General features: G+C 41.9%; 1 protein-coding gene across 1 annotated transcript in view; it reads right to left on the reverse strand.

The window, feature by feature from the left end:
- Positions 1-12865, reverse strand: part of LOC138667130 (uncharacterized) — a 95502-nt gene that overhangs the window by 38206 nt on the left and 44431 nt on the right. The window contains exons 13-14 of the mRNA XM_069755439.1: positions 2973-3040; positions 2543-2632 (exon numbers count right to left, since the gene is read on the reverse strand). Of these exons, the coding sequence (XP_069611540.1) occupies positions 2543-2632; positions 2973-3040 (158 nt within the window). The remainder of the gene's footprint in view (positions 1-2542; positions 2633-2972; positions 3041-12865) is intronic.

A 12865-nucleotide genomic window follows, 5' to 3' on the forward strand; every position in this document is an offset into this window, starting at 1 on the left:
ATATAGCTACTATAATACTGCCCCCTATGTACAAGAATATAACTACTATAATACTGCCCCCTATGTACAAGAATATAACTACTATAATACTGCCCCTATGTACAAGAATATAACTGCTATAATACTGCCCCTATGTACAAGAATATAACTACTATAATACTGCCCCTATGTACAAGAATATAACTACTATAATACTGCCCCTATGTACAAGAATATAACTACTATAATACTGCCCCCTATGTACAAGAATATAACTACTATAATACTGCTCCTATGTACAAGAATATAACTCCTATAATACTGCCCCTATGTACAAGAATATAACTACTATAATACTGCTCCTATGTACAAGAATATAACTACTATAATACTGCCGCTATGTGTAAGAATATAACTACCATAATACTGCCCCCTATGTACAAGAATATAACTACTATAATATGTCCCCTATGTACAAGAATATAACTACTATAATATGCCCCCTATGTACAAGAATATAACTGCTATAATACTGCCTGTATGTACAAGATTATAACCACTATAATACTGCTCCTATGTACAAGAATATATCTACTATAATATGCCCCCTATGTACAAGAATATAACTACTATAATACTGCCCCTATGTACAAGAATATAACTTCTATAATACTGCACCTATGTACAAGAATATAACTACTATAATACTGCCCCCTATGTACAATAATAGAACTACTATAATACTGCTCCTATGTACAAGAATATAACTACTATAATACTGCTCCTATGTACAAGAATATAGCTACTATAATACTGCCCCCTATGTACAAGAATATAACTACTATAATACTGCCCCCTATGTACAAGAATATAACTACTATAATACTGCCCCTATGTACAAGAATATAACTGCTATAATACTGCCCCTATGTACAAGAATATAACTACTATAATACTGCCCCTATGTACAAGAATATAACTACTATAATACTGCCCCTATGTACAAGAATATAACTACTATAATACTGCCCCCTATGTACAAGAATATAACTACTATAATACTGCTCCTATGTACAAGAATATAACTACTATAATACTGCCCCTATGTACAAGAATATAACTGCTATAATACTGCCCCCTATGTACAAGAATATAACTACTGTAATACTGCCCCTATGTACAAGAATATAACTCCTATAATACTGCACGCGATGTACAAGAATATAACTCCTATAATACTGCACGCGATGTACAAGAATATAACTACTATAATACTGCCCCTATGTACAAGATTATAACTACTATAATACTGCACGCGATGTACAAGAATATAACTACTATAATACTGCCCCTATGTACAAGATTATAACTACTATAATACTGCCCCTATGTACAAGAATATAACTACTATAATACTGCTCCTATGCACATGAATATAACTACTATAATACTGCCCCCTATGTACAAGAATATAACTACTATAATACTGCCCCATGTACAAGAATATAACTACTATAATACTGCCCCTATGTACAAGAATATAACTACTATAATACTGCTCCTATGTACAAGAATATAACTACTATAATACTGCTCCTATGTACAAGAATATAACTACTATAATACTGCCCCTATGTACAAGAATATAACTACTATAATACTGCCCCTATGTACAAGAATATATCTACTATAATACTGCCCCTATGTACAAGAATATATCTACTATAATACTGCCCCTATGTACAAGAATATATCTACTATAATACTGCCCCTATGTACAAGAATATAACTACTATAATACTGCCCCTATGTACAAGAATATATCTACTATAATACTGCCCCTATGTACAAGAATATAACTACTATAATACTGCCCCTATGTACAAGAATATATCTACTATAATACTGCTCCTATGTACAAGAATATATCTACTATAATACTGCCCCTATGTACAAGAATATAACTACTATAATACTGTCCCTATGTACAAGAATATAACTACTATAATACTGCTCCTATGTACAAGAATATAACTACTATAATACTGCCCCTATGTACAAGAATATAACTACTATAATACTGCCCCTATGTACAAGAATATAACTACTATAATACTGCCCCATGTACAAGAATATAACTACTATAATACTGCCCCTATGTACAAGAATATATCTACTATAATACTGCCCCTATGTACAAGAATATATCTACTATAATACTGCCCCTATGTACAAGAATATATCTACTATAATACTGCCCCTATGTACAAGAATATAACTACTATAATACTGCCCCTATGTACAAGAATATATCTACTATAATACTGCCCCTATGTACAAGAATATAACTACTATAATACTGCCCCTATGTACAAGAATATAACTACTATAATACTGCTCCTATATACAAGAATATAACTACTATAATACTGCCCCTATGTACAAGAATATAACTACTATAATACTGCCCCTATGCACATGAATATAACTACTATAATACTGCTCCTATGCACATGAATATAACTACTATATCTGTGTAGCAGACAGTTGGATGGTTACATACAGTTAAGGAAGAGGAGTGGTCCCTCAGGTGAGAAGAGGATGCAGTTGGCACTCACACTATGGATGGTGGCTGTGGTCATAGTTGGCGAATCTACAGAGAGAAAATACGTTTTATCAGCATGACATGTTTTGTTTGGTTTATGCGCTTTCAACCATGTAAACATAATAACCGTCCATAAAGAATAAAAGACAGATAATATCAATGACGTCACTTACCTCTGTTGTGGCACCTGACCGAACTGTAATACAAACTCGAAACTTTTGAAGAAGTTCTTAAAATAGTGAATATTCTTTGCGGAGTCATTACAGATCTCGCAAGACTCTGATCTTTAGGATAGCTGGTCTTTGAGGGTCTTCAGTGTCAGGCCTCAATATCCCCAACTACCTCAACTCTCACGTAATCACGGTGACTATTTTGGGTTAATAGTTACCTTTATATATAATGCGGCCAGTGCTTTCTTCCACTTCTATATCATCCAGAGTATTGACTGTGCCGTCACTGTAAATGAAACATTAAATTAATGTATAATGAGCCATTAGTCATTTACGGGGTCACACAAGTCAGTGGGACTGAGCTGCAACATCGGACACGGCCAATGGACAAGAGTGGCCTGATACACTCCTTCACATTCACCCTCAATTTCATATTTTCCCTCCTCTCCTTGTTACCTCCAAATTTTGAAATATTTTTTGCAATTTCATATGGGCAGCTCCTCCACTATGGCCACTTTTCAGATCTCAAGCAACAATCATTAGGAGCTATCCCGAAGCCTGCCCATTCTAGCCATCAGTGGAGGTCCATCTTCCGGAACCCTCCTGACCTGATATAGTTGAGATATCATCACTGCATATCAATTTAGCCATTTTTCCCAGCACTGAAAACTTTCCAAGTCAAAAAAATCTAGGAAGCTGAGAAATTTGAAGAAGTTGGTCATAGTCTTGTACTCTAGTTCTGCTTTCTACGCGCTATCCGGTGGGATTTTTTTTTTCCAATTCAAAATATTACTCTCTCTGCTGGGTCAAAGGAAATCCATCATAAGAAAGCAAAGCATGTAATGGATTCGATCTTGTGCCCTTTAATCTGCCATATTGAGTCCAAAAGCTTATATAAGCCGCAAACCTATTAGGACCTAGAAAAGGAAAATAATTACACAGCATGTCCTCAATATTAGAAGAGACATCTTCAATGTGGTCAGAAGAGGCAGCATCCCTTCCGTGTGACATCTAGATGGTAAAATAAATCCAATGTCTCCAGTATTGCCTGAAGGTAGTCACACATCTTTGGTATGACTGCTGGTTACAATAGACCCGAGCTGCCTCCTGCTGGCCAACTAGAGGAATACTACCTCATGCTGTCAATGGTAGAGGCTGACCTGGTCTACCTCCCATCCTCCTGATCACATGGAACAAATGTTTCCTACAATACAGTAATCCAACCCAGCAGGAGATAGCACTTCTCTAATGTAAGCAGCAGGAGGTAACACACCTCTAATGTGACCAGCAGGAGGTAGCACACCTCTAATGTGACCAGCAGGAGGTAGCACACCTCTAATGTGACCAGCAGGAGGTAACACACCTCTAGTGTGACCAGCAGGAGGTAGCACACCTCTAGTGTAACCAGCAGGAGGTAACACACCTCTAATGTAACCAGCAGGAGGTAGCACACCTCTAGTGTGACCAGCAGGGGCTAACACACCTCTAGTGTAACCAGCAGGAGGTAGCACACCTCTAGTGTAACCAGCAGGAGGTAGCACACCTCTAGTGTAACCAGCAGGAGGTAGCACACCTCTAGTGTAACCAGCAGGAGGTAGCACACCTCTAGTGTAACCAGCAGGAGGTAGCACACCTCTAATGTAAGCAGCAGGAGGTAGCACACCTCTAATGTGACCAGCAGGAGGTAGCACACCTCTAGTGTGACCAGCTGGAGGTAGCACACCTCTAGTGTGACCAGCAGGAGGTAGCACACCTCTAATGTAACCAGCAGGAGGTAGCACACCTCTAATGTGACCAGCAGGAGGTAGCACACCTCTAATGTGACCAGCAGGAGGTAGCACACCTCTAGTGTGACCAGCAGGGGCTAACACACCTCTAATGTAACCAGCAGGAGGTAGCACACCTCTAATGTGACCAGCAGGAGGTAACACACCTCTAGTGTAACCAGCAGGAGGTAGCACACCTCTAATGTAAGCAGCAGGAGGTAGCACACCTCTAATGTAACCAGCAGGAGGTAGCACACCTCTAGTGTAACCAGCAGGAGGTAGCACACCTCTAGTGTAACCAGCAGGAGGTAGCACACCTCTAATGTAAGCAGCAGGAGGTAGCACACCTCTAATGTGACCAGCAGGAGGTAGCACACCTCTAGTGTGACCAGCTGGAGGTAGCACACCTCTAGTGTGACCAGCAGGAGGTAGCACACCTCTAATGTAACCAGCAGGAGGTAGCACACCTCTAATGTGACCAGCAGGAGGTAGCACACCTCTAATGTGACCAGCAGGAGGTAGCACACCTCTAGTGTGACCAGCAGGGGCTAACACACCTCTAATGTAACCAGCAGGAGGTAGCACACCTCTAATGTGACCAGCAGGAGGTAACACACCTCTAATGTAACCAGCAGGAGGTAGAACACCTCTAGTGTGACCAGCAGGGGCTAACACACCTCTAGTGTAACCAGCAGGAGGTAGCACACCTCTAATGTAACCAGCAGGAGGTAGCACACCTCTAGTGTGACCAGCAGGAGGTAGCACACCTCTAATGTAACCAGCAGGAGGTAGCACACCTCTAATGTGACCAGCAGGAGGTAGCACACCTCTAATGTGACCAGCAGGAGGTAGCACACCTCTAATGTGACCAGCAGGAGGTAGCACAACTTTAGTGTAACCAGCAGGAGGTAACTCACCTCTAATGTGACCAGCAGGAGGCAGCACAACTCTAGTGTGACCAGCAGGAGATAGCACACCTCTAGTGTGACCAGCAGGGTGTAGCACACCTTTACTATGACCAGCAGGAGATAGCACACCTCTACGGTGACCAGCAGGAGATAGCACTTCTCTAATGTAACCAGCAGGAGGTAACACACCTCTTATGTGACAAGCAGGAGGTAGAGTACACTTCTAGTATGACCAGCAGGAGGTAGCAGAACTCTACTGTAACCAGCAGAAGGTAGAACACCTCTAGTGTGACCAGCAGGGTGTAGCACACCTCTTGTGAGACCAACAGGAGATAGCACAATTCTACTGTGACCAGCAGAAGAAAAAACACCTCTAGCGTGACCAGCAGGAGGTAGCACAACTATACTGTGACTAGCAGGAGGTAACACACATCTAGTGTGATGAGCAGGAGGTAGCACACCTCTACTGAAAAGAACAGGAGGTAGTGTAAGGGGTTGCAAAGACTGAAAAAGCCCTTCTCTCGTTTAAATGTTGCTAACTGTGTATGTTTTAATACCTGAGGCTGCTATGTATATCTGTTGTGTAGATAGGGAGAGTGCAGTACTCAAGCTAGCCCACTAGAGGGGGCATTATAGGAACATAGAGATAGGAACATAGAATAGAAACTAGTTAACATAGGAGGGGCCAGCTGTGGGTAAGACAGGAACATTTCCTGAATGTAGTCAGTCACACCAGGGAGCCCAGATAAGAGAGATGGCCAGGGAGCCCAGGCAGGTCAGCTGGGCCTGGGAGCCCCCAGCTATGCAGAGGGCCACGCAACCTTCAAGTGTTAGCCCAGTTGCCCAGGAGCAGAAGTGACAGCAGAAGTAAGAGTGGAAGTGACAGCAAAAAGGACAGAAGAAGTGACAGCAGAAGTCACCGCAGAACAGAAACGTAGGTCGCTCCAAGATGTGGCAGCTTACTACATGGGCAGATGCCCTTATGTTGGCGCAAAACGGACTAGGGAACTCCTGAAAGTAGTTGAGCCAGACAGAGAGAATGCTGCAGTACAAACTGGTTGGTACGTCCCGGGGACACCCTAGGAGCAATGAGAGAATATACAGGGAAAGTGAAGGATGTATACTGTGTGAATTCTCATGTCAATGCTGTGACTTATCTGGACATGCTGAGATTGGATGCAAGTAAACTTATTTGTTTAAAGTTGGAACTGGACTCTGTCTTTATTTGTGCGCAATCGACGGGAGTGAGCTTGCAACGGACCAGAAGTGACCATGATGGTGCGGAAAGCAGAGAGACAGGTACACTGCCTAAAGGACATTGCATTCATGTGGCGGGAGACCAGGGCATGTGTAAACAGATATCCTCAGCCACGACTACGGCCCTGGCACTCCCTCACAGTAGCACACCACTAGTGTTACCAGCAGGAAGAATCACACCTCTAGTAGGTCCAGCAGATGTATCACACCTCCAGAGTGACCAGATGGAGGTATCACTCCTCTAGTGTGGCCAACGGGAGGTATCACACCTTTATTATGACTAGGGTTGAGCGACTTTTACTTTTTTAAGGTCGAGTTGGGTTTCGCGAAAGTTGAGTCGAGTGAAATCGGCCGATTATCGCGAAAAGTCGGGGTCGGGGATCGACCGAAACACGAAACCCAATGCAAATCAATGGGAAATATGTAATCCGTATGGCATCCGTACTGCGAGATTTTCTTGCAGGCTTGCAAAACCGACATACGGACATACAATGGATCCATGTGCTCAAAAAATCATAAAAACATGTGTACTGTTATATATATATATATATATGTATATATATATATATATACATATATATATATATGTAATTGAGACACACACACATATATATATATATATATATATATATATATATATATATATTTACTTCAGCGCGATATAGCAGAAAAGCCGGTAATTCAATTGCCGGCTTTTCATTTCTCCTGCCTAAACCCGACATGATATGAGACATGGTTACATACAGTAAACCATGTCATATTCCCATTTTTTTTGCATATTACACACTACTAATGTTAGTAGTGTGTATGTGCAAAATTTGGGCGCTGTAGCTATTAAATTTAAGGGTTAAATCGCGGAAAAAATTGGCTCCCGCGCAATTTTCTCCGCCAGAGTGGTAAAGCCAGTGACTGAGGGCAGATATTAATAGCCTAGAGAGGGTCTATGGTTATTGCCCCCCCCCCCCTGGCTAAAAACATCTGCCCCCAGCCACCCCAGAAAAGGCACATCTGGAAGATGAGCCTATTCTGGCACTTGGCCACTCTCTTCCCACTCCCGTGTAGCAGTGGGATATGGGGTAATGAAGGGTTAATGTCACCTTGCTATTGTAAGGTGACAGATTAATAATGGAGAGGCGTCAATTATGACACCTATCCATTATTAATCCAATAGTATGAAATGGTTAATAAAAACACACACAATATTGCAAAATATTTTAATGAAATAAACGCACAGGTTATTGTAATATTTTATTCCACTCTCAATCCACCTGAAGACCCTCGACCTGTAACAAAGTAAAAATAATAAACCAACAATATCTCATACCTTCCGTCGATCTGTCCCACGATGTAATCCATCTGAAGGGGTTAAATATTTTACAGGCAGGAGCTATGCTATAATGCAGCTGTGCTTGTGCCTGTAAAACCCCGGAAAATGAAGGTAATGTAGGTCAATGACCTGTAGTTACCTTCATTCGCGGTGATGCGCCCTCTGCTGCATGACCTCATATGACCTCGAGCCTGGGAACTTTTCCCACGCTCGAGGGGCATCCAGCAGGGGGCACATCACCGCGAATGAAGGTAACTACAGGTCATTGACCTACTTTCCATTCATTCGCTGGGGTTTTACAGGCAGGAGCACAGCTGCATTATAGCAGAGCTCCTGCTTGTAAAATAATTTAACCCCTTCAGATGGATTTACATCGTGGGACGTGACAGATCATCGGAAGGTATGGGATATTGTTGGTTTATTATTTTTAATTTGTTACAGGTCGAGGGTCTTCAGGTAGATTGAGAGTGGATTAAAATATTTACAACAACCTGTGTGTTTATTTCATTAAAATACTTTGCAATATTGTGTGTGTGTTTTTTTATCCATTTCATACAATTGGATTAATAATGGAGAGGTGTCATAATTGACGCCTCTCCATTATTAATCTGGCTTAATGTCACCTTACAATAGCAAGGTGACATTAACCCTTCATTACCCCATATCCCACCGCTACACGGGAGTGGGAAGAGAGTGGCCAAGTGCCAGAATAGGCGCATCTTCCAGATGTGCCTTTTCTGGGGTGGCTGGGGGCAGATGTTTTTAGCCAGGGGGGGGGGGGGCAATAACCGTGGACCCTCTCCAGGCTATTAATATCTGCCCTCAGTCACTGGCTTTACTACTCTGGCGGAGAAAATTGCGCGGGGGGCCCACGCCAATTTTTTCCGCGATTTAACCCTTAAATTTAATAGCTACAGTGCCCAAATTTTGCACATACACACAACTAACACTAGTAGTGTGTAATATGCAAAAAAATGGGAATATGACATGGTTTACTGTATGTAAACCATGTCTCATATCATGTCAGGTTTAGGAAGGAGAAATGAAAAGCCGGCAATTGAATTACCGGCTTTTCTGCTATATCGCGCTGAAGTAAATATATATATATATATATATATATATGTGTCTCAATGACATATATATATATAAAAATGGCGCTGAACGCGTCATACGAAACCCGACTTTGGTGCTAAGATTGCCGACCGCATGGCCGATCCCACACTAGGATCGGGTCGGGTTTCATGAAACCCGACTTTGCCAAAAGTCGGCAACTTTTGAAATTGTCCGATCCGTTTTGCTCAGCCCTAATTATGACCATCAGATGATAGCACAAGTCTAGTGTAATGCTCAGGTGCTCTTTGCTCGGGTCGAGCAAATTGGAATACTCGGGTACTCGGCCAGAACAACGAGCCCAATGTAAGTCTATGGGAGAACCGAGTATTTTTACCGCGATCCCCCCGGGGGTGCTTTAAAGGTTTAAAATGTCTGAAAATGATGGAAACACTGCTCAAATGACACAGGAACATCATGGGGACCGCCCCTGGAAGCATTCCTGACTCCTAGTTCACAGCTTTAATCATTTTTTTCCGAGATTCATGCCATTTTTCCCGGTGCCACAAAAAACTCATGAAAACGAAACCAAAACGGGTTTTGCTTGGAAATATGTCAAGGTACATCCTTTGCAGGTTAATGACTTGCCTGTAAGGCCAAATATTTAACCCCAGACCGAAAATCTCCTCCACCACTTAGGCTTAGTTCAGACGCAGCGTTTTTGAAGCGTTTTTCATCTTTAGCATTGCTTTCAACCACTACAAATGCATTCACTGTGAAATGTCATTGTAACATGTAACACCCCTAGCTGGCCATGTGGTGTGTGACACATAAGCAGACCCATCTTGTTTCATTTATGAAGGAGGGACTCTTAAAGTCACAGAGCCTATTTTTACTGGTGCATCAGGCGGCATTAATATTCTTAAAGGGCCATTATTAAACTGTGGGTCTCCAAAACTGTTGTAGCCTATGCTGTGAGTGGATTGGCTGCCAAGAATTACGACGCACCACAATACCCCTGTCATAAGATGTCCAGGAGGGCCTCCTGAAAAAATATGCACCCAATTATGCCTTGGAACCCACATACTGGATGGGCCCATGAAAATCCACTTCACAATATGCATTTTGTGCTCCATACTCTTTTGTTTTATACATTGGCAGGAAGGAGAGCCCTGCTGCATAGTCAGTCATATGCGCCCCATTAGGCCTTGGAACTCACATACTGGATGGGACCCAGGAAAATTCACTCGTACTTTTTAATGGTATGATGGTTCCCTCTTTGCACAATTATTTACAGGAGAATTTGGCAATTTTATTTGACATGTTTTGAACAGTAAGGTTCAGATACGGCTTTAAAAAAGCTCTAATACTTGCAATACAACGCAATTTTATTATGAACTTCAAAATTCAAGGAATAGTATGATTAAATAGTGTGAGTGTGTACACTTTTGTATGTGTTAAAATACACAGGTTAATAAGTACATATAAGGATTAAATAAATATAGTGATTACGTATATATGAAGATTAACGACATACAGTATAGTTAGATCATCACCAAGAGGCTTTTAAACATCATCCACCTGGAATATCAGAGAAGCAACACCACGACAGAGAACCCCTGGGAGATAACCTACACTGCATGGGCGTCCCCAATTATGCAGGTATCAGCACACTGTACATGTACAGGTACCCCAGTTTTGACATCTGTCTTAGTCATGTTTCTCTGGTCTTATATAGTGAATAACACTATGTAGTAACTCTAGTTTCACCCACACCTTCAAGTGGCCACTTTTCAAGGTTGGATGAAACTGAGATATCATGGAGTCATCAGACGAGGGGTCATAAACCCCTAGAAAATAAAGCCACAAGGATTTAGATCAAACCACCAACGGCATAGTTTCAGTAAGCTTTAATGTTTTACAAAGACAAACAGCAAACATATAGAGGCTTAGAACTGTTTGTGAAGTGAATGAACAAACATTTATCAAGATCGTGTCACTATGAGCATTGTCTGTCACATCTGTAAATCTTTTACAAGAAATGCAGCTATGTAATTGTCTGAATGCATTCGGTGTACAGTATTTCAATCTTCGTTACAAATCGCCATTTGTGTATTCTCCATTTGTACATTTAAGACAGACAAAGTTAAGGCTTGCACGGAGAGAAACTAATGTAGTGGACAAAGCTATATTTTTAATGAACTACTGAGGCAAAGTAACAGCATTGCTTTATCAAATTTATATGAAGTGTATTGTGTCCAATGTTAGCAACCAGGCAACACAAAAAGGAGCTTTTCAAGGGAGCTCTTTAAGGTACACAAATGTTATGAAGTCTTTGCCAACAAGGATGTGGTTTCACCAATGGCGGGTACCTTTTTGTAAAAATAGACTAGTGCTATCACAGCCCCCTTGACCAAATGTAGAAGTAGGCCCAACGTAATGTAAAGCCCAATTCCCCAATGTAAAATCCTTTTTTTTAAATAAAAGAGTGGCATGACAGTCCCCTTGGCCAAAATGCACCATACAGAGCACGTAGACACTGGTATTCTAGTGGCAGGTACATGACAGATTGCAGGAGACCGAGTTAATAAATAGGCCCAATAGAATGCCATGTCCAATTCCCCAATGTGGTGTCCTTTTTGGACTGATTAAAATGGTGCCATTACAGCGCCCTTGGCCAAAATGCACCGTACAGAGCACGCTGACCCTTGTGATCTAGTGGCAGGTACAGGATAGATTGCAGGAGAGTTAAGAAGTAGGCCCAAAGAAATGTCATGCCCAATTCCCAAATGTGTTGTCCCTTTTGGACTTAAAAATGTAGTGCCATCACAGCCCACTTGCCCAAAATTCACAGGCCTATAACAGTACTGAGCATGTGCACCCTGGTCATCTAGTGGCAGTTAAGTCTGTCTCCTGCAATGTATTCTTTAAGAAGCAGGCCCAATGTAATGTAATGCCCAATTCCCCAATGTGGGGTCCTTTTTTTACAAAATGAAATAGTGTCTTCACAGCCCCCGTGCCCCAAAATCACCGACCTATAACAGTACTGAGCATGTGCACCCTGGTCATCTAGTGGCAGTTAAAGGACCCATTGCAGGAGACAGACTTAAGAAGTAGGCCCAATGTAATGTCATGCCCAATTCCTCAATGTGGGGTCCTGTTTTTACAAAATTAAATAGTACCTTCACATCCCCCATGCCCCAAAATCACCGGCCTATAACAGTACTGAGCACGTGCACCCTGGTCATCTAGTGGCAGTTAAGGGACACATTGCAGGAGACAGACTTAAGAAGTAGGCCCAATGTACGGTAATGCCCAATTCCCCAATGTGGGGTCCATTTTTTAAAAAATAATAGAGTGCCATCACATCCCTCTTGCCCAAAATTCACTGGCCTATAACAGTACAGACCACATTCGCCCTGGTGATCTACTGGCAGGTACAGGACAGATTGCAGGCGACTGAGTTAAGAAGTAGGCCCAATGTAATGTCATGCCCAAATCCCCAATGTAAAATCCTTTTTTTTTTAAATAAAAGTGCCATCACAGCCCCCTTGGCCAACATGCACCATACAGAGCACGTTCACCCTGGTGATCTACTGGCAGGTACAGGACAGATTGCAGGAGACAGAGTTAAGAAATAGGCCCAATGTAATGTCATGCCCAACTCCCCAATGTGTTGTCCTTTTTAAAAAAAATAAGAGTGCCATCACAGCACCCTTTGCCAAAATGCACCGTACAGACAACATTCACCCTGGTGATATAGTGGTTCTGGATGAGGAGGATAAGGATAAGGAGGAGGATAA

The sequence above is a fragment of the Ranitomeya imitator genome, chromosome 2 (genome assembly GCF_032444005.1).
Source record: "Ranitomeya imitator isolate aRanImi1 chromosome 2, aRanImi1.pri, whole genome shotgun sequence".
NCBI lineage: Eukaryota > Metazoa > Chordata > Amphibia > Anura > Dendrobatidae > Ranitomeya > Ranitomeya imitator.